The sequence below is a fragment of the Anopheles coustani genome, chromosome 2 (assembly GCF_943734705.1).
Source record: "Anopheles coustani chromosome 2, idAnoCousDA_361_x.2, whole genome shotgun sequence".
NCBI lineage: Eukaryota > Metazoa > Arthropoda > Insecta > Diptera > Culicidae > Anopheles > Anopheles coustani.
In genome coordinates, this window is record NC_071289.1 from 11362427 (window position 1) to 11390403 (window position 27977).

The window sequence follows — 27977 nt, forward strand, 5'->3', positions numbered from 1 at the left end:
TAACGTCGGCCGTAAATGAAACCGAGGCTTCGCATAATGAAATTTATATTCATGCACCACCCGTTTAGGGGATGCTTTCCGTTTGAGGAGTGCAATGAATATTGAATAACTCGCGTGATTGCTTTGTTCACTCTGATGAAATGTATAGATTGTTTTAAAATGTTACGAGCAAACATTTCAAACTAAATTTCTTGGTATCGGCATCATACTTTTGATGTATTACATTTCAAACTTGAAAATTTGGCTAACTGTTCTCATTTGCTTGTTTATGTTTGAGCCTAAATATCATGATGGTATTATCAAACTCTCCTTCCCGACAATTTTATTCATTTTTTGAAATTCTTACTTCTTTTTAAAGTATTTTAGAATTAAGTAATAAAAAAAGCTTTTTACATTGAGAATATTTCAGCCATTATCAATTGTTTAACAATGAGAAAATATTTATTGATCGCTGGTCAAAACAGAAGAACGTAATTTTATAAAGCTCATTTGTGCAATTAAGGTTCACGTAGAAGGAAATCTCTGTGAAATTTCTCTTATATATAAATTATGATTGATTATTGGTGTGGCTGGAAGTAAAACCCAAAACTTCGGTAACTGTTGGCCATACGACCGATAATGAAAGTCATGTTCTTTCGAGCATCAGGAAAAATAAACACAACAACAGCCACATTACTCAATGTATGTAAAATTAGCAGCACCATTGTCCATCGTCTATCTCGAGCCGTCCATCTGCGCCCTCGGAGTCACTCGGAGAAATGTTTCTCTGACCTTCGACTGTCTCACGGACGATGTGACACTTGATTTATGTCCTCCAGGACGGGGTCCCTGAGCCACACTCTGTGTCCTTTCTCCTTTTCCCTGGACGAACCTCATTTACCCCGGAAGGAGAGCCCAGCCCGAGCTTGTTCGCTGACGCAATCGGACGACTTGTCAGTCGTAGACCGTTTGCAACAGCCGACCGTAAATCATGCAGTGACAAAACCCAAAAAAGAGAAAGTTTTGTCCCCGCCGATGCATTGCCGCCTCTCCCGGGACCTCCGACCGGGCCCTGTGTTCCCTGGCTGTAGCGGGTTGCGAAACAATACCTACATGCAAGGGGCTGTAACCCGAACTGCACTCGTTGTGTGTCCTTGCCCGTCGTGTGACGCCGAAGCAATCGGAACGGCATGCCTTCGGATGTTTAAAAATTATTTACAGCAATTAATCTCACGCACAAATCGACCGGAAAAAATACCAATAACTCATGGGTTCTATGCAAAGGAACTGTAAAATTTTCCAAAATTACCTTCTTGGGTCTAACGCTTTCCTAGAAGGAATTTTCTAGGCATCATTTCGATCCTTTGCAGAAGAAGAGAAGGAACAGAAATATGCGTCCTTCCGTGGAAGAGTCGGAATTAATTTACTGCCATCGTGAACAAAATCCTCAAATCTCACTTTCGTGCCTTGGGCGATGCAAATTGCAATTGCATTTACTTCACTCACTTGTCCGTCCTGCCTCCGCCCGGTCGCTTCCTTCCTTTGTCGAAAACCCTGCGATGACGACGAAGGGGTTGAGAGTTGTTCATGTCGTCCGGCAAGTTTCGGCAGCAAAGACTTTCTTAATTCAACCCGACATCTAACAGACAAAACATCTTCCGTCCATCAACTCAGCTGCAGTGCAGTTCGTCTTGCATTTGCATTTCCACCCGTCCACCCGTCCACCAGCTTGGCCGACAGCTCGTTTTGCGGACGATGAATTACTTCGCCATTGTGCCATTGGTGGATGGCGCATCTGCATCGGCTGTATGCGCCCTGATCTGCAGCTGGTCAGAAAGCCAACGTTCCTTGCGTTCGGGCGGTGATGCGTCGCCAGTGTTTCGGTGAGTGCCAAGACAATGCGCTTCCTGCAGGTCCGTGGAACCGCCCGGTTGCTTACTGCGTGTCTTATGGCATCTCAAAAAAAGGGCCCCTGACGTCCTGATGAAGCTTCTTGCGTAAGTCTTTGCACCATCGCCCCGTTTGCACCGTTGTCCTTGTGGCGCTCCGATGCTAAAAGTGGCATTGAAATTTTCCCGCAGTCAACGAGCCTGTCGCACTGTTTACCCACCCGCTGCTACTGCTGCTCCCGAGGCCACGATCGTTTGGATTTAAGATACCAGGCCAATGCGTTTCCGGGCTACTCAAGATAAAATGGTTCTCTTGTTCTCGAGACTTTCTTGTCAGAGATGTTCTGCTCCGGTGCGGAGTGGTGGTGTGAGTGTTCTTGTCGATGAGGACGACGTACAAGTTCGTATCGTCACGACGGGAGTGGTTCTGCTAAGAAATGGTTCCTCAACACGATGAAGAGTCGACTAACGGGATGGACGAGTCAAATACATTAGACTCGCTTCAATCAATAACGAAGTAGTTGGAATGAAGATTACAAGACATAAAAATGCTTCGTTAAGAACGCCGTTTTCTGCAATTTTGTCATTTGCTAGTTACCTATAAAATCCGCTGTCTGTTCTTTAATTCTATCATATGCATTTTCTTATCAAAACTAAACTGTGAAATACACTTCACAATCGCTGCATCATTATATTTTCCATTTTTCTGATGGAGTGAAAACTAGTAGAATGTTACATCATTTATTCCAAAGTCCCATCAAAACAACGTCGATTTGACAGCTCTCAAACCTTAATTTCGGTCTTCGTCGCCTACTGGACGCCGTCGTTGATCTTCGGCCATCTAAAACAAGAATGCATTTTCAACTAACTTTCACGCTAAATAAAACTTCATTACTATACCATTTCAAAAAAATTCAATCGCATTAAAAACGCACCGAAAAAACCTCTGGGTTGAACAATATCAAGGTTTTTGAGAGCTGTCAAATCGACAGCGAGATGAAACATGTAAGATATTGAGTTTGGCTTTGTAAACCGGTAATGTTACCATGCCATCGATGATGCGTTTATAGAGCGCATCTTGTTAGATGAAACCTGGCACTTGTTTGTGTTTTGATGGGACTTTGGAATAAAAAGCCGGGAGGATACTGAAAAGAGGATTGTTTGATAAATTCTATCCGTCGCCATCGACACCAAAGATTCATCAGCACACGTCATTCTCGTCATCGACATCGCCATCACCAAAATCGACCGTCGGTGATAAGAACATCAGCGTGTGAGCAACGTTTCCCTCCAAACGTCAGCTGCTCGCACCAAACCGAAGCGAGCCGGGGGCTTCGAAAAACAGTGTTTGATACAGATACGATTGCATTTTATTATCATAAATTCTTATTTTAATGTCTTTTAATTATAATTTATGGTCACCATAATTTACGATTAAAAATCCCATCGTCCAATTTTCCCGGCCCCGGTTGCGACTCCTTTTTAGTTTGAATTCTTTTATTTCCGTTCACTTTGCTCGCTATCACTCTCCCCCTGCTTTCCTCACGCGACTTCCTCATGACGCGTGGCCCCGAATGTTGGACGCGACGACCGACGTTTGTTTCGTCTTCGTCCGCTCGATCTATGCAAGCGCGTCAGAAAACGGCTGTTTGTTATGACTCTATCACGCCCACCCCGCCCATTGCCCCGGGAGCCCTACGGTGTGGCAAGGCCGCATAGGGACGACTTCTTGCATGTCCGATGCGGTCCGTGGCCCTTAGGCGGCCGGAACGTTGTTCGGTGGGTGGGAGTAGTATCGCTGCGTTCGGCAGTGTTTCTGCAAGGGAGAAACTAATAACTATTTCTCGGTGCGGCGTTTGCGCATAAATTCAAAGTTTAATGCACACCGATGGCGGCACCGGTTGGGTGAAACTTTTCACACAAAAAGATTTATTGGCATGGTGTAATAATGCATTAAAGAACGTTACATATCGTGTAAAAATATTAGAAAATTGAGCTGACTATGTTTTGGTGTATTTGTTTGATTTTATACCGTAATATTCCTAACATGTCCAGAACTAGATTGTCAAATAAAAAAGACCAACCACAGCACCTTTAACAACCTAATCTCACAAAAAATCAACACTGTTTGTCGATAACTCGAGGGATAAGCTATACATTTGTTTTGTTTTTTGTTTTTTGTATGTTTCGTTTTGTCCAGGACTAATCTGCAACTGCCATTTGTGAGCATATCTAACGCATTTCCAGGGGGTTCGATATTATTGACAAAATCCCTTCTTGATGTGCACCTACTTTCCGTCACAATGCGAGCGGAGGAAGCAATCGGAGACGAAAATTGAAAGGTTATTTAGACATCGGAGCCAAAAAGCCCGTCATATGATTACCTTCGGGAGGATTTACATCGAAACCTGACTGCGTTCCCCCCGCCCTGAATGCCGTCACGATCCGCCAACTGAAGACGCACGCTACCACTCCACCCGCTTAATATCGTACTTAGAATCACCTAAATTTACGCCAAGCTGCTGTCACCTGCCAAAGTAGTGTACGATTCGGGGACCTCCTTCTCCTCGTCCCTTCACTACCACGAAGGAGAGTTCCCTTCTAGAGAGGGCTTATACTTTTACCAACGACATCCACCCCGAAAAACCCGCACCGACGGGGGCACTGATTAAATCGGAAACTCATTCGTTTAACCCGCACCAGGGCTCATATTTTTCGCTCAAATTCTCTCCAGCGTCAAATTATCTGATAAAATTTATACATTTACCCAAAGCCTCAATCTTAACGGCGTCCGGGGCCGCACTGAGGATAGTGCACGGGAGAGGGAGTTTGGGTCCACGGCTCGGTAGGTTGCGCATTTCGAACCGCACGTTGTTGAAAGGTGGGCCAACATCCCCGGCGGACCGGGGACGGGGTTTGGGGACAGAAACGTTTTAACTGTGGGAATACGGAAGGTTACGCACAATTCGGCACCTTTCGATCGGTGTCAACTTGGGTGATATTTTCTTGCGCCCGACCCTGCGGAACTTTCCGCCCTGCGTCGGAAGCGCGCAGGGATGGGTGAAAACTAAAATATTCCATACACAGTGTTGGGTGGTTGTTTCGCAAATTGGTGAATTCTGGAGAGTGAGTTTTTTCAGATATCATAAGACCCAAATATTTAAGAATTAGCACAGATCTCACCCATCATTTTGTGATCAAAAATCAACGTTATATATTATCAAATTTTGTCAAACAATGCCTAGAAGTTCATCCCGAATTTTAACAACAAAATTTGAAGATAGTCGTAGCAGTATCAGAGTGTTTGATTTTTTCACAAGTCGTTAAAAATATAAAAAAAGAAGGAGCAAGGAATAATGTCTACACATTGAAGTAAGAAATATCACAACCATCGTTTCGTTTTGTTTACAAAAAAGAAAAAAAGAGATCTAAGAGACAAACAATCCCTAGGAGTTAATACAGGGATAACAAATAACAAAATATGAAGGTAGTCGTAGTAGTAGTAGAATATTTGTTTTTGCCAATACAATATTTACCAACTAGAGAAAAACATAGAAAGGATGCAATCAAGGAATAATTCCTACATATTAAAGAATGAAAAATCACAACCTTTGTTTCGAAACATTTACTAATCAGGGTCTATGCGAGCTCAAAGGATAAATGAAATTTGCCATTTAACGGCAAATGTTTTGCATCACACTGTGCTAACCAAAAAGGTCCCACTTCAACATACCCCCGCTTGCACAAGCTGCCCGTTACTCAAGCTTAAGAAGGGATTAACCGGAAAGAAGTCACCGTTCGTCTGCTCACTCACTCACTCACGCACGGGCTCACTCATTCACGTTCTCACCTTCGTGTCACCTTCCCGTCCTGTTCCGGTGGATCTTTACGTCGCATCAAAACTCCCACCAGGTAGTGCACGATCTCCCACCGCATTTGCCACCCGCAAGCTGGGATTGTGTGTGTGGAGTAAGAGAGGGTGGGTGGGTGTAGTTTAGTCGTCATATTTTATGGATGATAACATCTTCACCGGTCAGACCAAACACCTTCACCACGTTCGAAATGCCGGGCACAATCTTTACCGATTTTCCCATTCGATCTTATCCCGCCGCGACACCCCGAAGGACTTCCAACCCGCTGCCAGCTCCTCACTGGTGGCTCCTTCTTTTTTTTTATGCCGTTGTTATTTTGTTTTCGTTTTGTTTGCTGGATATTGGCACATCCCATCAACTCGCATTTCGCCATTTCGCCTCCCGGAGCTGTGAAAGTGCGCCCGGCATCTCGGACAAGGAGCCGGCGGTCCGTGTTCTTCCGCCAACCAACGGTCGTAACATAAATAGTCCGACCCAATATAACACACGCACACACTAACACACACGCTTACGAAAAATAGTTAGTGCCCCGGTGCGAATCGTTTTGTACACGCCGCATCGAAATATCGAATGCCGGCTGGAAGACAAGGCAACGCCAGCAAACGCCGTCCATTATGTTGCAGGGAGGCTTTCGGGGGAGGTTGCTGGAATCAGCCGTTTTTCCGGGCTTGATTATGATTAAATTAGCAGCATTACTCCCTCCAAGGCTTAATCGTCCGTCCGGATGGGCTCGCCCACTGCAGCTCACTGGTTCCGGAGCATGAAACAGAACCGGTCGGTAGAGAATCGTCTTTTCGGTAAACGAGATTTCCGCAGATGGGAGAATTTTCTCGGTTTTAGACATTTGATGGTTTACTGTACTTGGCTTAAGCTGTGATATGTTTTAGTATTTCTTATAATCTTTTCAATTTGTTTTTCGTTAGTTACTCCTTGTGATTTTTCTGATTCTAAAGAGTGTCTTATTTGTTAAGTTGTACTTAGTTTAAGGTTCAGTATTTTAGAATTTTTTACACCTCTGTTAGTTTTTGAAGTTTTCAAAGTTTAATTTACTCTTCCATTATCACTGTACTGCTTCCTTTCATAAAAGTAAACAAAACGCTCCCAATCTAACGCCTCCCTATCCGAAGCATTATATGGGTCCTACTTCGCTTCCATCCGAACCTAGAACCATCGACCCCGAAGCCCGGAAAAATCGCACTGACAAACTCCCCGAAGAGTTTTTAGGCTCAAATTTATGAGAAATTCACACCACTCACCGGTGAACGACCATTTCCATACCGTCATCTTCGGCTCGTCCCGTGCGTGTCGCAAGTACACCGGGATGGACCGGAGTGAAAACACTCCTCCGAAGCCCAGCGTGAGGAAAATTGGCAGCGTGTGTCGTTGGACCGGCCTTTCCTACACCCAGAGGAGCAGTTGGCAGGGCGCTTGGGTTGCGCTTTGTGCGAAGTGCGTCGTGTTCTTTTTCCCTCCGATCCAATATATTTAGTCCGGAACAACCGGAAGCCTTTAAGAGGCGAGGACGGGAGGAATGGTTGTGAGGAGATCTTTGCCGAACGCTTCGGTGAAATTTACGGTCGTTCTTTCGCACCATATGATTACTTTTTCTTCAAGAGCCTTCGGGTGCCTTTTCTAAGAGGAAGTTTTTCTGCGTCCTTTTACCGTTCACTGTCTCTTTAGTTCTCTCTCTCTCTCTCCCTCTCTCGTTCTTCTCCGGCATCGGTCGGCGGGAAGTGGCCAGTGCCATAATCACAACGATAAACGAAATTCAATTTTAGGCCAAGCTTGTCCATGGAGTCTAGCCTAGTTTGGTTTGCCCTTCCAGCCAACCTCCCCCGACTCGATCCTTCAATCGACGCTTCATTTCGCGCTTCGACCAACCCCTCCAGGGGTCGTGACCTTCCACCCGGCCCCGAACGGGCCCTGTTTCGGGGTGCAGATTTTGTATCTTTCCAAACGCCGCCGCCAGTGTCCGTTCGGTCGATGATTTTCCGCCGGCGCGCCCGTCTATCATCGGGCACGGCGAGACGACGAGCAAAAGAATTCTTGCACCTCAACGTCATTGTGGCATCGTTTTGCAACAATTTTCCGTTCGGTTTTGTTTCCTCGATTTTGCCCCGGTGGTATGCACTTTTTTTTTCGGTGGAGAACCTCGCGCCCAACAAGGGGCAAAACATCGAACAGCGTTCTCTTGTCTGCAACTATCACATCAACCCGAACGAGTGCATTAGCTGAGGAAGCATCTGATTTTTATTTTTTAGTTTTTGCTATTCCTCGATTGATGTGAACTCTGTGCAAACATTGAACGTTTGTGGGTGGTGAGAGAAAAAAAAAAAACCCAACCAAAGTCGTCTCAATCAAACGCCAGCCGAAGGCCCCAAAGTCGTCAAGAATGTTCCTTCCGAAACGGCGCGCTCTGAAAGGTGTGGAGGATCGCATCGATCAATTAACGAAACAAAAACATCCACCACCACCCACCACCCACCCCTCGCACCGTAAGACGGGCCGACTGCACCCCACATCTCGCCCTCGAGAGGGTGGGAATTGAAAGGGTGGGGAAGCATAAAAATCTGACACACATCAATAAAATCGGGTGTTTTTTGATAGCAGATTTTTTCCACTCTGTCTTTCCCTCTCTCTCTCTTCCTCTGTCGGAACTTCCTTTGCCGAGTTCATTTGGTTCGGTTTCATTCCATGGACTTTCGGCTGCGCCTTGCCACTGCAATCACCTCCGCGAAAGGAGTGCATCATATTTTGCATTCTCGTTCGGTTTGGTTTGAATTCTTCTTCCCTTTTATTTGGGAAATGCCACTGTCTATCAGTTGCCTGTCTCCCCCTGTGGACTTGCCTTGCCGTATATTTTTTTGTTCTGGTTAAATTCGCGTCCGACTTTCTCTTCCCATGCCCTACTCTCCACTCCTTCTTTCACTGCCGTGTTTGTTTCTTTTTAATCGACAAACTGTTGTTGTCCTTACGGTGGGCGTTATCAGTTCGGTAAATAGTGTGTTCTTTTTTTTTTTTTGCTGTCGTGCTGTTCAGTGTTTCTTTCGTTGGATAAAAAAAAAACGAAAACCCCCTGCTACCCGTTGCTTCGTCGTTGTCATTTCCGGCCACATCGAAGTCACATCGGTTGCCATCAATTTTTCACTCCGCGTTTCGCGATTGCATTTGTGACGCGACGTTTTGAGCCCTGCCCGAGCCCCGGAGTGCGTCCGGTTTGGGTGCCATCAGCACACCGGCATTCGTCCTGGCCGTGCAAGGAACGGTGACAAGACAAGAAGATAGGCCTGTCATCAATCAGCTGGCAGAAGGGCTGTCAATTCGCTGCAAGTGGATCTTGGCTGTTTCGGCTGTAGTTGTACCGTTGAAGCGAATAATGAATATTTTTTATGATTTATGTCAACATCGCAACGGCCGCTTTTTTTTCCTTTTCTTCCCTCGAACGTTCTCTTCGGCAAGCAAATAAATTCTTAAATATTGATTGAGATATGATTTGAAATTTATCATTCAAAATAAACTCTCATTCTTTTAAGTGTCAACCGATAAACTAGCCTTAAAAATTTGTCTGAAACAATGACAAATTCAGTAAAAAAAGAGAAAAACTATTCCACACACCTCAATGACACCGTCAACCGACTTATTGATTGTTGCATGTTTGTGGGCTAAAACAAAAAGAAAAGAAAAATGGAAAGGCTCTCCTCCAAACGTGACACTTGTCAACTGTTTTATGTCCCCAATGTGACACTTGTCACAGTTTCGTTCGTGCCCCCCGGACTCCCGAAGCGAGGCATTGGGCGAAGCCCCCCTCCCCCCCCCCCCCCCCTTTTAGCTTCACTCTTTTGTGTGGAATAGTTTCCTACACCAGACAACCGGGCCACAACAGCTTGCCTTTTCCCAGAGCGGGATATAAAGCCCCCGAAAGGACACAACAACTACAACAACAGCAGAAAAAAACCCGTACCGAATCACGTGCTAATGAATTTGACTGCTCATCGTCGACCCCGTAATACTCAAAGCAGCCCGTATCCACTAATGCTTAGCTCCCAGTTCCGGCATTCTGTGGTTTTGACAAGGTCGGAAAAAAGCTCACATTTTCATTACCGCTGGTTTGCTTCTTTTTACGAAAAGGAAAAATAGTCGTTCTGAACAGAACACTTTTTGCTTCTGTTGGTAGATGTGGACCACTTTTTTTAATGTAGCTCCGATCAAAACGTCGTGGACAGGAAGCCAACAGCGTGACAGAATTGTTTCATCGGGGTTTATGGTTGTTATTGTTTGTCAGCTGCGGTTAGGAGCTTCTCTATTTCTGTCGTGACCGACTGCTCTTCACATTAACATCTTGCCTTGGGTGTGGGTTTTTTTTTGCTGTGACGAGCTGTTCGTTCCACTTGTACACCGAGTACTTACCGTGTTATTATTTTCCCATTTCAAAGCTTGTGCTTGTGAGACATATCATCATGACTTTGAAATAATTTTGAACAACATTGTTTACACGCTAACGAAAAGTTTAACTTTATTTCTAAACTAATTACATTTTGTTCTTCCATTTTCACAAAAAACATGGAAATTATATTTAAAAACTCTTCACCGATACGAAAGGTATAATTGAAATAAAAAACTAACACTGAAACAATCACACTTGACCCTATTTCACTACTGTCACCCGGTTCAAGCCGATGATGGAACACCAACATATCTCTCGTGCTTCGCAATGTTTCTAACACCCCAGTTCTTCTTTTTCCCATATGGCCTACAACCCGGCACACGAAACCGTACGTACTTCGGGTGCGATTTATGAACCTGCAATGGCACGCCTGTAATTGCCATTAAACCCCTCTTTGGCAGCAGTAGCCAAATGTTCTCGACGGGGCTGGGCACATCTTTTTTCTTCGTTCGCAAGAAGAAGGAGGAAAACTATTTATTTTCCCTCGTTCACGATTAACACGGGTGATGATGAGCGGGCGCTTCAACTTATGACTCACGCTAATAAATATATCAGTGCCCCGATGTGCCGAGTTTCACATTTATTTGGCAAACAAAAAAAAAATAATAGACAAGAGAACATCATCACAAGAGTGTGTGAGTCAATGAGGGAAAAATATCATTATGAAACAGATCACAATAAAATAGGAACATTGCAATCAGGGAAGTGAGGATCATGTTCCATTATTTACCGTGCAATGGCAAACACTTCCACACGCCCGGTTCGTTCGTCACAATTTGTGCGCGGAAAACAAAACCCGGAGGAAAGGGCCAGAGCCAAAGATAAGCATTTGTCAATGGCAATAGAAGTAAATTGCTCACGCGAACATAAATGTTTACGAGCGACCGTTTTCGGCTGTGGCCATCATAAAAGGGAACAACACACGTGCCAGTTCGATGGCGGAGCCGAAGGAAAAAATCCTCCACGTTACGCGAGGATGCGTTTTTCGCCCCCCACGAAACTCGCCAAGGGTTCGTTGCGGTCCCGCACCGGTGTGGTTTGTTCCGAGCTCATCTAAATTCCTCACGAGTCGAGCTCGTCAGTTGTGCGCGCCGCTTGGAAGAAAGGAGCGAAATTAATGGCACATCACAAGCGCCACCATAACGGCCAGAAAGGGCGGAAGGAGGGGGTGGCAAGAAAATCGGCGTCCTTCGAACACTTTTTCCCGACCACTGTGTCACTCTCCGCTCACCACCGAAACTGCGTGCACCATCGCGAACACGATCTGAATCACCGGAGGAAAAAAGGTAAAATACTCCCCGGAAAAACTTTCATCAACCTTCCATCAGCACACGTGAACTACGGTCGCGGCACAAAACATAAAACCACCCTCTGCTGAAGCATAAAAAGTAATGCTCAATTATACGATTATCGGTCCCTTCCGCCACCCGTCGCCACCCCCTACGCACCAATAAGATACACACGCACACACTTGTCTCACTGGCAGACTGGTTCGATTGATGACGACGACGACGACGATGATGATGATGATGATGATGGTGTTGATGTCGGTGATGATGATTTATGCTCTGAACGTCGCCAGATCAGCCCGCTTCAATCGTCATCACACGCAGGAGCCTCGAACTGGAATGGATCGAAATGATCCCATAATTTACACACATATCTTTTTCTCCCTGCTTGCCCGGGCACTCACCGGGACGAGCGGCGATGAGTTACGCCCGACTTCGTGTGCGATCGTGTTAGTGAACCCCAAACCCCACCCGCCCTTCCGCCCGATAAAAAAAAAAACTCACAAAACCACCCGCACACACCAACTCCTTCCAAAGCGATGCACAACTTCGGATTCACCTTGCGCACGCAGCATCTCACACATTCCACTCGAACGAGTGCCGCACGCTTCACTCCCCCACCGGCAACTGGTGACGAGCGAGCGAGAAAGCAACAATAACAATAAATTATGAAAACAACATGCAACCGTCTGACATGCCGTGCCGTGTCCGAACCACACAACGTCAAACCGGTTTCCGAAGTTCGGCTCGCACCTCGGGAGGGGAATCGGGAAATCGTTCTTGGTGTGCGTTTACCTTCCCCTTCCCATGGGACAAGATATCCATTTTGCTATGTACAATGCCGATCGCTTGGTTGGCTGTGTGGGTACGGTATCCCCACTCCGGGAAAAAAGATCTGTGAGTGCCGGCAGCGCGATTGAACCACGGCGGCGGTCGCGAAAATACGGATCTCCCTTCCACAATTCAGTGTTCCGTAGACAGGCGGCATAGATACACACGGTATGCTGTTGCTGTGTCGTTTCGCGCGAGAATTCTACCTTTCGTCTGAAGCGTGCCGCACGGACTCGTGTCCGAAAGGGTTCTGGAAGGTTTAATCCTTCCCCTTACAATTTATCTTACACACGCTTATCCAACATTTATTCGTGAAAAGTCCATATGAATTCGTGTTTTTCGCCGTTATGGTTAGTTTAAACAAAAAACAAACAAGTGTAAGATTAAAATAAAACTGTGGAAGAGTACCTTGTGTTAACCGCACATTCCCGTCGGTTGGTGATTTTTCCGCAAAAGTTCCGTCACTTGTGCAACGGCAGCATCCGTCATCGGTGCATTCGTCATCGTCAGCGAAACCAGTTGCGACGTCATCGTACGTGACACGGGAGAAAGGACGGATGAGCCAAAGGTGGACAGCTGCTGTTGGCGGTGTGCGTGACGAGACGTCATTTATCCTCCGGGGCTGAACAAGTGTGTGAGTGCTGAAGGGGAAGCAACCGTGCTGGAAGGGTGAAGTGTGGCTGCTAGAGTGGGCACGAGCATTGAGAGTCCCTTCGTCGTATGCGTAACCCGTATCGTGTTCGGCCTCCCGTTGACAATCCCGACACACACTCTCACACACACTCGCACACAAACACGTTGTTGGTCGTGTTTTGCGCACACTTGGATCGTGCGCACACACCAGCTCGTGAAAGGAAGGCTGCGCTGGTGTGCGTACGTGCGCTCCTTATGTGTCACGGGTGACGCTCGTGTGTCAGACCGAAGACGACTCCTGTCGCGCTCCGTCATGTCACAGATGTGATTGCCCGTCGTCGTCGTGGTCGTTGGTCGTCGTCGTCGTCGGTGCGTGTGGCAGTGTACCAACCATCAGCAGTCCGTCGCTGCTGTCCGTCAGCTTCCGTCAGTCAAACGCCGTCGCGTAGCGGAAACACAACACACACCCTAAAGAACGGCGCGTTCTTCGGGATCGTCCTTTTGCGACGGCCAACCTTCGTCCTTTCGGGCGCTTCGTGAACGACGTGCTTTCGTTGGAGCTTTTCCTTGCGCTCCAACGGATCGGTCAGGTGCTCCAACGTTATCTAGCTGCTCCGGCTGTCAGTTGACACTAACGGCATCTCGGGACGGGAACCAGCAACCAACCCGAAGATATCGCTTTCCAGCGGACGGTTGATATGCTCCGTCGTACGAGCAGAGACTTTTTACTTTCGTAAAATTGTTCCACCGAGCAGAACGAACAGAAAGTTCCAAAAACAGTGACCTTCTTCAAATTGTGAATTTTTCCAATCGCTCGAAAAACATAACAAAAACCATGGTGTAAGACAGCTTGTGTGTGTTGGAGCTTCCCGTTGGGGAAGTGTGCGAAAACAAAAACCGTGCCACACTTTCCGCTTTCCGGAACCAAAATCGGAGGGAAAAGGGGGAAAATCAAACCCCTCGCCCTAGCGCGCGATCGGCGATGAGTTCGAGAAGACACAAGAAAAACCATCAGCCAAACGTTGGTAGCCACGAGGACGAGGAAAAGCGTACGATGTTGAGTCCGGTGCTGGACGGGCGCGCACAGCAGTGTGGTGTAGTTTTCTGTAAGCGACCAGTGATACGGCCAACATGTGAGCATAAAGGTGCAGCATAAATGTAGCCAATACGAGCAGTGAAATGATCGTTGTTTCTTGTGATATGCAGTGAAGTTATACGAAATTTTCTCACACCCCCCCTCTGAAACCGAGATATACGAAGAAAAAAGATACGCGAGTATTTTCCAACCGATAAGCAACCGAGTATAAGGCAGAGAAGGAAATGAAAATAGTAAAATTAGTTTCGCGTTCCAATCTCAAATAGGCACACTTACGATAATCTAGCGCTTTTCCTGTTTGCTTGAATTGGCGCGACCTAACACGTATACGGTTATTTGAAATTTCCCTCCCCTTGCCACACGTATTTTTGTCCAAGGGAAATGCCAAGCGGCAGAAAGTGTGAATGCCAAATATCGTACAAAACAAAACGACGTCCGTGTGAATCAATCAATATTGTGCAATCCGGTGAACAGCTTCCCCGCGCAGGGTGGTGGCATCAATCGAAACAGTCTTTGAAAAAGGCGCCCACCAGACGGAGCGAAAGATAAAAAAGCGAAGAAAGAAGAATCGTCGCACAAAAGACCAGTGTTGTTAAGGTGTGAAAAGCAGCAAACAGCAAACGAATCAGGCATTCCGCTAGCAGAAAGCAGCGGAACGTCAAACGTCGACAGAAACCGGCAGCAGCAGAAAATACAGAATCCGCCAGAAACAGCGAGCTCTGTTTCTGGTTGTGCGAGAAGGTTTTGAGTAAAGTTTCAAAAATTGATAACCAAAATCTTCCATCGATGATGCTCCACGAGGCAGTGATGTTGGAAATCTACCGACAGGCCCTTCACGCTAGGTAATTGTGTGATTGTTTTTCGCTAAATGTATGGGGAAGATCGGGAAACACTGCGATCGCTGAAGAAATGATATGCCAAGTTGTTAATAATACCTGTTCAATAGTGTGCTGTTATTGTTTATGCTGAAAAAGTATAGAGGGTCTAAAAAATTGTGTGGTAGAAGCCTAAGGGACCAGCAATACTTGCTATAAACAGCAACAAAATTTAATATTCTTGTTGCAAAGTTGATTGGAAAATTGTGTGTTAAACAATCGTTTCAATAATCAACCAATGTCTTTTGCATTTAAATTTAAGGAAAACATCATGAAAATGTTGATTGTTGTTGAATCTTCGATACGATGAAAATCAACACATTTGTTTCAACATAACATTTATATTTCTGAACAGTTTTCCTCAAAGTGAAACAACGATTCTCGACTCACATTCACTTCCTATTTCTCAAATGTGATAAGTTCCGTTTTCGTCACAAATATTATCAACATGATAACCAGAGCTCTAGTCCAAATTGCCTTCATGAAAGCATAAATACTTCGGCTCGGGTGTGCCTGCACACATAAGATTAATTGTCCACCATAACAGCAGTTCTGTGCCGCTTGATTAACGGCATAATGTGTGAGATTGCTGAAATCACGGCTAGGGCACTTATGGCCGGAAGCTTCCAAATTCGCAGGTGAGAGACCGTACTTCACCAAAATCAGTCTCTATCGCCCCACACAACACACACATCTGGCCGGCGAAGACCACATCGGTCGTCGTCTGCCGGAAAGGACCTCGCCACTCATTGCTTTAATTTCTGCAACCTCGACAGAGATGATGGATAAGGCCAGCGTTTGGAGCGAGTTGGCGCCTTCCAATGGCACACAGTGCAGTTCCGTCAATCTGGACGTTCGGGAGAGTGCAACAATAACAACACTCCCCGCCCTTTCCCCCCCGCTTCAAAGCCCTCCGATCTCGGTTATTTATTGTTTTAACGCTCACTTTTAATTACCTCGTTAAAGACGGCACTACCGGTCTGCCAGTGTCTGGCCGGTCGTGGTTACAATGTTTGCCATGCGGGAAAACCGCCAAAAAGGGCCGCCAAAGAGCCTCTCAACTTGCTCTCTCTCTCACTCTCTCCCTCCAAGGGTGCGTGTCCCCCCATTAGCCCCGGGCCCTCATATGCTGGCAATTTTGGCGGTCAATGGTGCGTAGAGTAGCGCAGGTCGGCATTCGTCTCCTTGGTTGCTCCTTCTTGTTTTCCCACCAACGTACGTGTGTGTGTATGTGTGTTTGTCTATGCGAACACGCGCTTTTTCGCCCGAAAACCCTTGGTGCGGGTGTGGAGGGTTCTTCGCGCAAAGTTGTTCGGGACGTTCGGGCTCGGTTTCAATCTCCGCGGCCGTTTCGCGAAGTCGTTTACGGTGTGGGTGTATTTGTGCCGATGCAACCCGCGTGTACGTGAACGAATTTCCCGGTTTACTTGCGTACGAACATCGTGTTGATTCGAGGCAGGGCCAAAAGGGCCCACCAAGAGATGGGAGAGTAAGTAAAGGGTCGTGAATTCGAGAAAAGACCGACCGGGAAAACGCAAATAAAGATTCAATGGATGAACATCAAACGGAACATCAGACACAAAATAAAAAGGCACATGTGTGCAGGACAAGCGAGAGAGGCCAAGATTTATGTGCTGTTCTCACTGCAGTCGTAAAATTTAATGTATCAAAGATGAGGGCAGAAAGCATCGGTAGGGAATTATCCGCTGGACAACTGTCACTCTTGGAGTTTCGAGCAGCAGCTTCCAGCAGGGAGGAACCAAAGGTCCAATACTACCTGACTGAAGTTGTGTAATAATGTTTCAACTACCGACTCATTCGGGTCCTCCTTTTCTAGGTGAATTTTTCTTCCTCTCAAAAGCCGCATTCGGTCAACCGCTCGGAACGGTCGGACATGTGTCACGGTGGCCAACACCGGTAGCCATGTTCTCGCCACGAGGGAAGAAGCGGAAAAAACACAACCGACTGGCTAGATCATCTTCTTCGCCCCGTAAAACCTCCGAGGAGGAGGGTATAAAGAAGGAGCAACAACATTGGCCTCACTTAATTTATATCAGCCATATTCCGTTGGCTTCATACGGCCCCATTATTTATCGGTGCCGTGTTTTTCAGGTTTCAGGCCCGTTCCGTTTCGGAGTGGGTCCCAATTAAACCGAATCATCTTCTCCCTCTCTTCCTCTTTCCCTTCGTGCCCCCCACACCGGTGTTGCCATTTGGTTGCCTTTTGCGTCTGTTTCAGGGCCTCCGCAGCCATCAACCGGAAACTCGATAAACGATTACAGTGGTGCGTGTGACAAATGTCAATTATGAGGAGTAATAATTCATTTTAATAACATCGCGACCAAGGAGAGGGTTTTTTTATCCATCCAACTTTTGTTTCTGTCTTGTGATGTGGTGTTGGTTTTTGTTTCAGTTCGATACACCTCGATTTCCACGGGCCGGCCATGAGGGTTTGCTCGTAGCTCGTTCCATTTGTCCGCTGTGTGTATGTCATATGTATATGTTTGTTTTACCGCTTGTCCAGCTGGACACGGTGGACGGTTGTTCCGGTGTTGTCCGGTTGATTTGCAATCTATACTTTATCCGGAAATGAACTCAAAAGGTGATTGCTCCAATCGCATCGTTCGTTTTCTGACAGACGATTTAAAATGAGGATAATTTTTAACGGTTTATTGCATGCTATTTTCTTGCGGAGTGGAAGAGAAATTTCTTATTATCAATAAATGAATACGTTTAATAAAACATTTATATTTAGGAACAGTTTTGCTGAGCAGAGAAACAATGTTAATCACTCGACACAGGAGGATTTTTTTTGATAAATTTGACTTCTGATGAAGCTGTCAGTGAAACATGCGCTTACATTGTGCTAACATAAACTTTTCGTGCTACCAATAATAAGCGTGTTGATGCCGTGTGCCACGCCACGAGAGGGGGCTGCCTTGCTCTTTCTGGGAGCCCAGTGACACCACGAACAGAAACTCTAATTTTAACCTAGAACCAGTTCTTACGGTCTCGACGCGCGTCAGAACGGATTCGATTGTCACATTTTTCATTCTATGTTTACCATAACTCTGCGGTTGGTGGTGGTGGCGATGAGGAGGATGTTGGTTGGGTTGCGTCGCTTTTGCCGTCCGCTCTTTGTTTGGCACGAAACTGAAAAACGAAAAGCTAGGAAGACGGATTCGAATTCGGCTCCCCGAGGATGGTGACAATTATGGGACTTTTAAAGGCTGCCAATCAAAACGGCGAGTGAAAGACACGCGGATTCGGGTGAAGCGCAAAACAAACGAACTCACAAGGACGTGTTGATGGGCGGGTGGGAGAATTTATGTTGTTTGAATGTCATTAAAATGCGTCACCGAAACTGTCAGGGTTCGATCGAATCCGTTGGCGATCGTTGTCGAAGACAATTATTTCATTTTTGAACACAGTTTTGATTTATATCGTTGATCACTTGAAAGAATAAAAACCCTCATACTATCGTATCGAACATTTTCCACCACCAAATGGGCCGAGACATATGGTAGACCCCCAGGGAAGGCATCACCAGACTATCTCGGTTCCTCTTGCCGACGTCGCGACTCACTTGAACTCGTATCGAAATGAAAATTAATCCCTCTTTAACTGACAAAATGTAATTTATGGCGGACCTTTCTTTAGGTCCACCCCTTGGGATCTTCCGCCAGTTCCAAGGGAAGGAATGTCTCTTTGTGAAGAGATAGTTCTAAAGCGATTGAGTCACCGTAACAGCATAAGCGTAATTTTCCGGCTCAACCTTGCCAACGCACGAAGAAAGTTCGAAGACGAAGACAAAATCACTGCGCAGTTGAAATGAAGGAAAACCCCCAATAGGGGACCACCCTCCCACTCCCTGCACAGCACTATCTGTAATTTTCCCATAAACGGTTATTTATGGGCTTGTGTTTTTCGATTTTCGGGATGCATTTTTCCCTTTTACTCGATCGTCCAGCGTGTCGGAGAGCGTCTTTGAAAAGTGATGCGTAATGTGCGTTGCCTTAGCAACACGCCAGAGCTTCTCAATGTCATCCTTGATGACGGCCGAAATGTGTTTTCTCCTCCTTTTCATCTTCTACTTGTCGCGCCATGGAGGGTAGGGTTTTCTTTTCACCCTTCCCAACGGTCTTCGATCCTTTTCCCCACACAAACACACACCAAAGTCATCAGCGTGTACGGTCAAGAGTAGTTTGTGTGCGCAATTAGTCGGTCAGTTTCTTTTGTGCTCCCGATTTGTTGCCCATTCCATTCCACCCGCTTCGGTTTCGTTTCGATTCGCGTGCGTTCTTCTACATTTTATGCATTTATCAACCAACAACCACATGCATCGATCGAGCGAAAGACCGAAAAGGGATGAATGTCCAGCGAAAATAAAGGAAAACAAGAAGGAAAAAACCCCCGGGGCAGCAAAAACCGACCCGATCAATAACGAACGGGGCAGGCGTGGTTTTGTTTTGTCGGTGTGTCCTTTCTTTCGCACCCACCTCCCGTTTGGTCGTGTGTTGGCCTGGTGCACCATCTTTCTGTTTCGCTCGCTCCTTGCCCGTTCACGGTCCACTTTTCCGGTGGCCACCGGTTTTGTGTCCGTTTTGGCGATTGGTTTGTTGGCGCGATTGTTTTTTTTTTTCTTTCTTCTTTTCCTCCACGGTCTACGGTGCTTTTCGCAAACGTCCACTTTGCCAAAGGGGTTGTTAATCATGCACATCATCATCATCATCATCGTCGTCGTCGTCGTCGTCGGCAGCGAGTTTTTGGGTCGTAGGTGTTATTCTCCTCCCGACCAATCCGAGTTGACCGATTCGTGCCGAATTCGAGTCGAAGATCGATGGTTTTGTTCGTCGCTCAAAACCAAACCATCTTTTTCGTCCGTTTGAATCGAAATCCGCCAAAGATGGAGAAATAAATCGATGATTAACGACACGCCACCGTACGGGGGTGGGTTTCGTTACCGAAGATGTTTCCAAATTTGGCCTCCCAATTCGTCCTTCTGACATTTTTCTGACACGGAAAAATATGAACAATGACACCGTGTTCCGGGGCTTGGAATGACATTTGAAAAGTTGGTCAATTAAAATGGTTGATTTACCTCGTACTAAAAACTATAGTGACAATAACCGTTTCATATATTTGCTCAGTGTTAATTGGTTGGTTTGAATAACTTAACTCTGATGACGGAATCATACTTGTCGATCGCTTATTTTATTCTGATCTTTTCAATCAACGGACTTATGCTATATGAATTTTCCTGTAAACTCTACAACCATACCCTCACCGAGCTTCTAAACGCGCTTCATTTGCATGCTAAAAGCACTTGATCCAGTCCAGACAATTGTCCACGGCACGAAGCCCACTCCATTATCGGAGCCCGTCAACTTCAGTGGCGTTTGCGATAAAAACAATTTATGGCCAGATTATATGCTGGGTGCTGGTGGCCTGGCTGGCTTCAGGATCTCAACCTCACTATCACCTCCAAATCGGTGCATTAATGAACCATCAGTCGCGAACGACCAACTTACACCGCACTCGCGTGCATTTAACACACATACACACACACAGACACACGCCCTCCACTGGCTGAAAAACCGAAACCCCGTCACCCCGGGGAGGGTCGTTTTTATGTGTTAGTTAATAACAATAATAGCAATAATGATGATGATAAACTCGTAATAAAACAATAACTGTAAATCAAGTCGAATTGACAATGACAGAATTATCCAATAATATCTAACTGTGCACATAACTATAAATCAATTTTCCATTCCATTCCGCCGTCACTTCGGAGCTGGCTGCGTTGCGACTGGTTTTTCCACCCACCGTCGCCACAGCTTTCCCTCCTCTGTTCGCTGCGGTGTATCTATTTTCTTCACTCCCACCCCCGGGGTTGTCCAACAGCTCGAAATGCATCTTCAACCGACACTTTTCCAACAACGCCATTCATCTATCCATCCGACATCTATCCGTCCGTTCGGGGGTCGGTATACACAATACACACACACAAGTTGCCTTTCTCTTCGATGGGTTGTTTTTTTGGTTTTGAGTTTTCCAGTTTGTTTTTTCTCTCCACGGTTCTCCAAAAGCGTAAGCATTTCCATTCCCGAATGATTCGTTTCAGTTTATTTTCATGTGAACGAATGGTTTCGGTACTTCGGGTTCTATGTGTTGTTCGCGCGTGTAGTTTTGGGTGTGTTTTTCATTCGTTTTTTCCACTGTACCACATATGGAACGCGTAAATAAGAGTGAAAGCGACACAAATCCACTCCCCCCATCGGTGGGGTGGGTGGAAACGCTTTTCCCTTCGCCGTCGATGACGAGCTCGCGGCTCGATTCGAACAACCTGATGGCTACATAAATAATATTTGCATTTAGGGCAATCATAATCTACTCCGAACCCGCTTGCGTGCCGTGTTGCGAAAGGCGACCCCCGACAGAGGGTTCGGAAACGAAGTGCCACGCTTTTGATGGATTGACCTTTTCTTTTTGTTTTTCTTGTTCACGGGGAGGGGCCCGCAGTTTTGCTATTTGTTTCTACCCGGAGGACACCTTTTTCCGGGCGACGAAAATCCGTCACATGGCAGGACTTGTTGTTGCGGGTCTTTGAAAAATACGCTCAACATACCGCCGCCGCCTTGAACCCGTTTCAAGGGACAGTGTTGTGGGCAGAAAGGGAAGGAAAGGAGGAGGAAAAAAATGTTCAAACTCCAAATCGAGCGACACCGTCGGTCGACTCTCGAGAGGACGCAACTTTCCCCGAGAACCCGCCGAGTGGCGGGTTTTCCGAAGAAGGAAAACCAAACCCGCTACCACTAATCATAGTTTCGTCAAGCGTCTATCGCGCCTGGCCATATTTAGTTTTCAATCCCCCCCCCTCCCCCTCTTCTTCTTCTTCCTTTTCGGTCATTCGGTTTGTTTCCATCTTCCTTTACTTGCAACCTTGCCTTCCCTTGAATGAGCAGCGGGCTGTCATCGTAAATCAAATACAAAAGCTGAAAATTGTTCCATTTACCCTATCATTCTCGGGTCGCTTCGGGCTGATGTTGTTGCTGGTGCTGCTGCGCAACGCCAACGCATGCGTTCGGTGGCAATTGTTGCGGGCCATGGTCTGCGCAAGAGCACACACACACACACATACACACACCGAATAGTGTTGCCTTCCGAAGCGATGTTGCTGACATGCTCATGCTATCTTAATCCCAATTGGCAGACGGTGGCGGTTCTCTGTTTTTGGAAGTCCCAACGCGGGACCGAGAACCAACTAACGAACTAATGCCATTCCACCAACCGAAACCTAAGCATGCGTGTGTTTCCTTTTTTTTCCTCCTCTTTTTTCGGTTCCTGCCTCTTTTTTTCTTCACGGGCCATATGGGGTACCCTCGGTCCGGATGACGGATGAGCGAGGCCGATGCGTTCGGAACTGACTGAAATTTGAATGGTCCATAAATTATCATTCCGTGGGACGACGGCGACGACGACAACGACGATTTGTGTGTGTGTGTGTGCGCGCATACGACGCACCCCCTGAGAAAACAGCTCCCAAGCCGAAAAAAACCCCGATCACCGAAAAAAGTAAAAAGTTGCCAAATGTTGTTCAAAAACATACTAACCGACACCCTTACAGAAGACGTTTTCGGTGCGTATTCTGGGAACCATAAACAGCTTAAGCCCGTTTAATCTTCAAGTTGTACCAGCAACGCATCATTAAACCATTAAGTGATATTTAGGGTTGAAGGCTTACGAACTGAAACAAATTAAAATTGAACTGGTTCAAGGGACGGTTCGCAAACTGATCGGTTTGATCGTTTGTTTTACACATTTAATCTTACGGCTGCAAAACATTATTATTATTAAAACAATGAAAAAGACGATCGAAACAACGTTAACATAATGAAACAAACGAATTCGAAGCTAAATTTATTCAACCTATTTGAAAAAAGACTCATTTTCATTCATTTATTACTGATCTTTTGCAAGCCTCTATGATTCTTATGTATTTTGATGCTGAAACAACAATCGTTCAACTGTTTTCACTTAGTTGAGTAATGGAAAGAAGTCATAAATTGTTCAAAAAATAATAGAAAGATGTAGCATTCGAAAGCATGTTTAAAATATCTCTAAACTCAGGAAGTAATACCCCGAGAAGGGCATAATTTCGAGCGATCTTTATAAATATACTGTAATGATTTAAATTTGCCAGCAAAACTTTGATACAAACAGTTTTAGGATTTCGTTTGTGAAAAATAATTAAGTGTCCATAATTAAAAAAGGAATATTATGAACACTTCATCTTTGCATCAACTATGAGTTCTGAACTGGAAAATAAGAAGAAGACATTGAAGTAGAATTTGAAGAACAAACAAACATTCATGATTCTAACAAAGATCTCCTTCCAGAGTATCGCTTTCAGTGTGTGCGGTAAAAACTTTTCACCAATTAAATGTACGGCATTCCAACCACACTCCATATATCAATCCCATCCCATAAATCAATCTCGGAATCACTTAAGACAAGCCACGATGCATTCGATTCCGCTAATGGATGTTTTCTCCTTCAGACCCTTGCCATATGATCGATAGAAGATCGTTGGAATTGGAACCGTTCCCCCGCATTTCGACCCACGCCGACACCGAAAGTATGGACCGACCTTAACGCTTTTCCTTTTCTCTATCTCTCCCACTCTCTCGTGTAGTGAAATGGCCAGCCCTAGATGCCAATCGAGGGAATCGTCGTCGGGCGGGGGACGCTGTCCATCGGACGAGTCCATCCGCTCGGAGGGCGAGCGTGAGGAGCAGGGCGGGGGCAACAACCTCAGCCCGGTCTCGATCACGCTCCCGCCGACGCTACCACCGGCCGCTGCAGCCGCCCTCCTGCCTCAGCATTCGGCCGCGATGGCGGCCTACCTGAACGTAGCAGCCGTTGCAGCGCAACAGAACCGGCTGCTGCTCGGGTCGCCGCTGGCCGCCGGCCTGGCCGCGGCCCGCAACGGCTCGCCCCCCGTACTACCTCTCCGCTCGCCGACGGACGAGAGCGACGACGCGACGACGGTGCTGGACTTTAGCAAAAAGCGCGGCACCGGCGGTGGCGACGGCGCCGACGACGACGAGGACGACGACGAGGACGACGAGGACGGTGGGGCCGGGTCGGGCAGTGGGGCCGGAGGTCGCGGCAGTCGCGGAATGGACGGTGAGGGTGATGGGGACGGTGGGAGTGAGTGCGGCGATGCGGTTAACCTGAGCCAAAAGTCGTCGCTCGGGGACAACAGCCCGCTGGACCTTTCCGTCAGCCACCGGAAGCGCACGGGGAATGAGGACGCGGCCTCGCCGCCACCCCGCAAGACGACCCGCTCCCTCGACTACAAACCGGCCATCGTAACGCCCTGGAGCACCCCGGTCACCCCTCAACTACCGTACTTGGCCGCCGCAGCCGTCGCAGCCGCCGGACTCTCGCCCAAGAACAACCACCATCATCACCAGCAACATCATCAGCAGCAACAGCAACAACAGCAACAGCAACAGCAGCAGCAGCAACAACTGCACGACAGCTGGAACGGCAAGCACAAGTCGAGCTCGGCGTCGATGGCCAACGACGCCACGAAGGCGCTCGAGAAGATGTCCGAGCTGAGCCGCCTCGGAGGAGAAGACATCTACCGGCCGTCGAACGCTGGCCTCGGACGGGATGGCAACACGGGCGGCTCGGGTGGTGGTGGAGGCGGAGGAGGTGGAAGGCACAGTGCGTGGCAGTCCCATTGGCTCAACAAGGGCGCCGATTCAGCCAAGGACGTGCTGAAGTGCGTCTGGTGCAAGCAGAGCTTCCCCTCGCTGGCCGCCATGACGACGCACATGAAGGAGACGAAGCACTGCGGCGTCAATGTTCCGCCGGTCGGAGGTCCCGGTGGACCGGGAGGCGGTGGTGGACACTCGCAGCAACCGATTCCTCCTCCCTCGCAGAACAACAACAACAACAACAACAACGGTGGCAGTATGGGAGGTGGCCAGGGTCATGGTAACTCGAAACCTTCGCCGAGCGAGCTGAACATGCTGATCAAGGAGACGATGCCGCTGCCGAGGAAGCTGGTGCGGGGTCAGGACGTTTGGTTGGGCAAGGGGGCGGAGCAGACGCGCCAGATCCTCAAGTGTATGTGGTGCGGGCAGAGCTTCCGGACGCTGGCCGAGATGACGGCGCACATGCAGCAGACGCAGCACTACACCAACATCATCTCGCAGGAGCAGATCATCTCGTGGAAGTCCTCGGACGGGGAGAAGGGTGGCGCCGGTGGTGCTGGCGGTGGTGGTGGACCACCGGGTGGTGCCGGGCCGAGTGGAGGCAACGGAGGACCGAATGGAGGTGGTGGTGGTCCGCCACCCGGTGCGGGTGGGAATGCGGCGGCCAGTGCGGCGGCTCAGACGAACAGCCACGTCAGCGCCGTGCTGACGTGCAAGGTGTGCGACCAGGCGTTCTCCTCGCTGAAGGAGCTGAGCAACCATATGGTGAAGAACGCACACTACAAGGAGCATATCATGCGCTCGATCACGGAGAGCGGCAGCCGCCGGCGGCAGACGCGGGAGAAGCGCAAGAAGTCGCTGCCGGTGCGCAAGCTGCTCGAGATGGAGCGAGCCCAGCACGACTATGGGAAGAACGGGGGACCCGAGGGTGGCAATGGGCCCGGAGCGGGGGCGGCGGCAGCTAATAAGCCGCTGCGGGATCTCGGCGCGGGCAAGATCAGCTGCGAGAAGTGCAATGAGAAGATCGAGACGACGCTGTTCGTCGACCACATCCGCCAGTGCATCGGAGGGACGGCGTTGCTGGCGGCTCAACAGCAGCGCGAGAAGCTGAAGAGTGCGCTGCTGTCCAACACGATCCTGCCGCCGGACTCGATCTCACCGGTAGCGGGACGCGACGGTCGGAAGAGCGCCGACGAACACCATCTCCATCTGGTGTCGCCACTTTCGTCGCAAAAGTCTCCACTCGGCTCGGACCTGTTGTCGCCGGTGTCGCTGCTCGGGAAGAAGGAAGGCTCAGGCACTGGTGGTGGTGGCAATGGTGGTGGAGGTGAGAAGAGTTCCTCACCCTCGGTACTGAACGCAATCGAGCAGTTGATCGAGAAGAGCTTCGACACCCGTTCGCGTCATTCCGGTTCGAGCTACCAGGGAGGTGGTGGTGGTGGTGGAAGCGGTGGTGGAGGTAGCCAGAGTGCCACTCCCCTCGGCTCGAGCATCCTCAAGCGGCTCGGCATCGACGAAAGTGTCGACTACACGAAACCGCTCGTCGATCCGCAGACGATGAATCTGCTCCGATCGTACCATCATCAGCAGCAACAGTTCGCGTCGCAAGCTTTTGGGCGGCGGGAGCGGAGCGGAAGTGAGTCGAGTTCGATCTCGGAGCGTGGCAGCAGCCGGTTGGACTCGCTGACGCCGGAGAAGAAGTTCGACACGCCGAGCCACTCGACGCCGCGTGGAACTCCGGATAAGCCGTTCCTGGACGCGGATGGCGGCGAAGGAGCGCATCGGCCGCCAAGCGGGGTCAACATCAAGCGTGAGATGAACATGAGCGACGACGAGCAGGGGGAGGAAGGCCGGAAGGGCCACTCGCCGGTGGCGGAACAGGGCAAGATAAAGGTGAAGAAGGAGCTGGTCCTGATGCCGGACGATCACGATGAGGAGATGCGGCCACCGAGCACGGCGCAACACCGCGGTGAGGAGCGGGAGGATCACCCGGAGCGGCGGAACAGTGTCGCCTCGAGTCCCGCTCCGAGTCCCCGCCTCTCCACGGCCAGTGTCCCCCTCAGTCCGGCTGCTAGTCCCCTCAGCGATCATCATTCCATCGCGTCCCGTTCGACTCCGGGCGCCTCGGACTGCTCGAAGAAGCCACCCTCGGTGAGCAGCAGCCTCGGAGCGCTTTCGTCCATGTTCGACAGCCTGACCGGTGTCGGCGGTGGCGGCTCGGGAGGCAACGACACGGGTTCAGGTGGTGCCGGCAACGGGGGGGGTTCCGGGGGCAAGAAATCGAGCGCTCACCCGCTGGCCGCCCTGCAGAAGCTTTGTGATAAAACCGAAACACCGTCGGCGGCTGGAGGAGGTCGAGGCGGCTCGGCTAGTTCTGCGTTGCTGGCCGCTACGGCGCAGGGAGGTTCCGGCTCGCGGACCGCCCCCGGTGCCATCCTGGCGTTCAGCTGGGCCTGCAACGATGCCGTCGTGTCGGACGACGTGAGTGGCGTGAGTGGCAGCACGATCAAGTGTGCGTACTGTGATACGACGTTCAACTCGAAAGGCGCCTACCGGCACCATCTCTCGAAGGCGCACTTCGTCAGCGACGATGTCATCCCGGACCCGAAGCAACATGGCGCCGGCTCGGGAGCCCTCTCGCTCACCGCCACCAGCGGCGCCCAATCGCTCAAGACACGCGCCTCGCCCGCCCCCCACTCGCCAAAGTCGACCGGATCGACCGCTCCGCTCTCGCTCGTCGCCGGCTCCGGTTCCGGATCCGGATCGTCCTCTTCGTCGTCTTCAGGCGGCGGCGGTGGAGCGGGAGGCAACGGACGGGAAAGCGTCGAACGGCGCTCGGACGGTGCTTCCGGCAGCGGGAACGGACCGTCGGCCAAAAGCCCACCGCCCCCGCAGTCGCCCGCCTTCGACGAGAGTCCGCACTCCAAGTTCCTCAAGTACACCGAGCTGGCCAAGCAGCTGTCGTCCAAGTACGTCTGACACTCTTAAGCGACGTCACACCAGTCAACAGCAGGGACAGGTGGGTGGGGCCACCCGAAGCCAATCAGAAGCGCAGCATAAAGCGGAAGCGAAACCAGATCACCCCACGACCACTTCGCCGCCGCGGCAGGTAAATGGACGACGCCCGAGCTAACAAAATGGAGATCATCCGCGATCGTCACGACTCGACTCGGCGTGTTTCTTCTTCGGCTGCTTCTCCGCAACAGGCAACAAGCTTTCGGCCACGACCAAGATGATCTCCCCACCACACACATATCCTTCGGGGGAGGGAGTAAAGGAGCGAGTCACCACAATCACCGAGCGCGCACGACCGTTACGAAAGCGAGACGGCGTAAAAC

At 48.8% G+C, this 27977-nt stretch overlaps 1 protein-coding gene across 1 annotated transcript; it reads left to right on the plus strand.

Annotated features, from left to right (window-relative positions):
* The first annotated feature begins 14819 nt into the window (after nucleotides 1-14819).
* On the plus strand, nucleotides 14820-27618 carry LOC131265353 (protein tiptop). The gene is made up of 2 exons (XM_058267611.1): nucleotides 14820-14875; nucleotides 23607-27618. The coding sequence occupies exons 1-2, from the start codon at nucleotides 14820-14822 to the stop codon at nucleotides 27616-27618; spliced, it is 4068 nt and encodes a 1355-aa protein (XP_058123594.1).
* The last annotated feature ends 359 nt before the right edge of the window (nucleotides 27619-27977 follow it).

Bases quoted from the DNA above. Each gene is read 5' to 3' on its own strand.
- LOC131265353 (XM_058267611.1), top strand. From the start codon at position 14,820: ATGATGCTCCACGAGGCAGTGATGTTGGAAATCTACCGACAGGCCCTT. The intron at 14,876-23,606 runs GTAATTGTGTGA...TCTCTCGTGTAG, and splicing joins CGACAGGCCCTTCACGCTAG to TGAAATGGCCAGCCCTAGAT.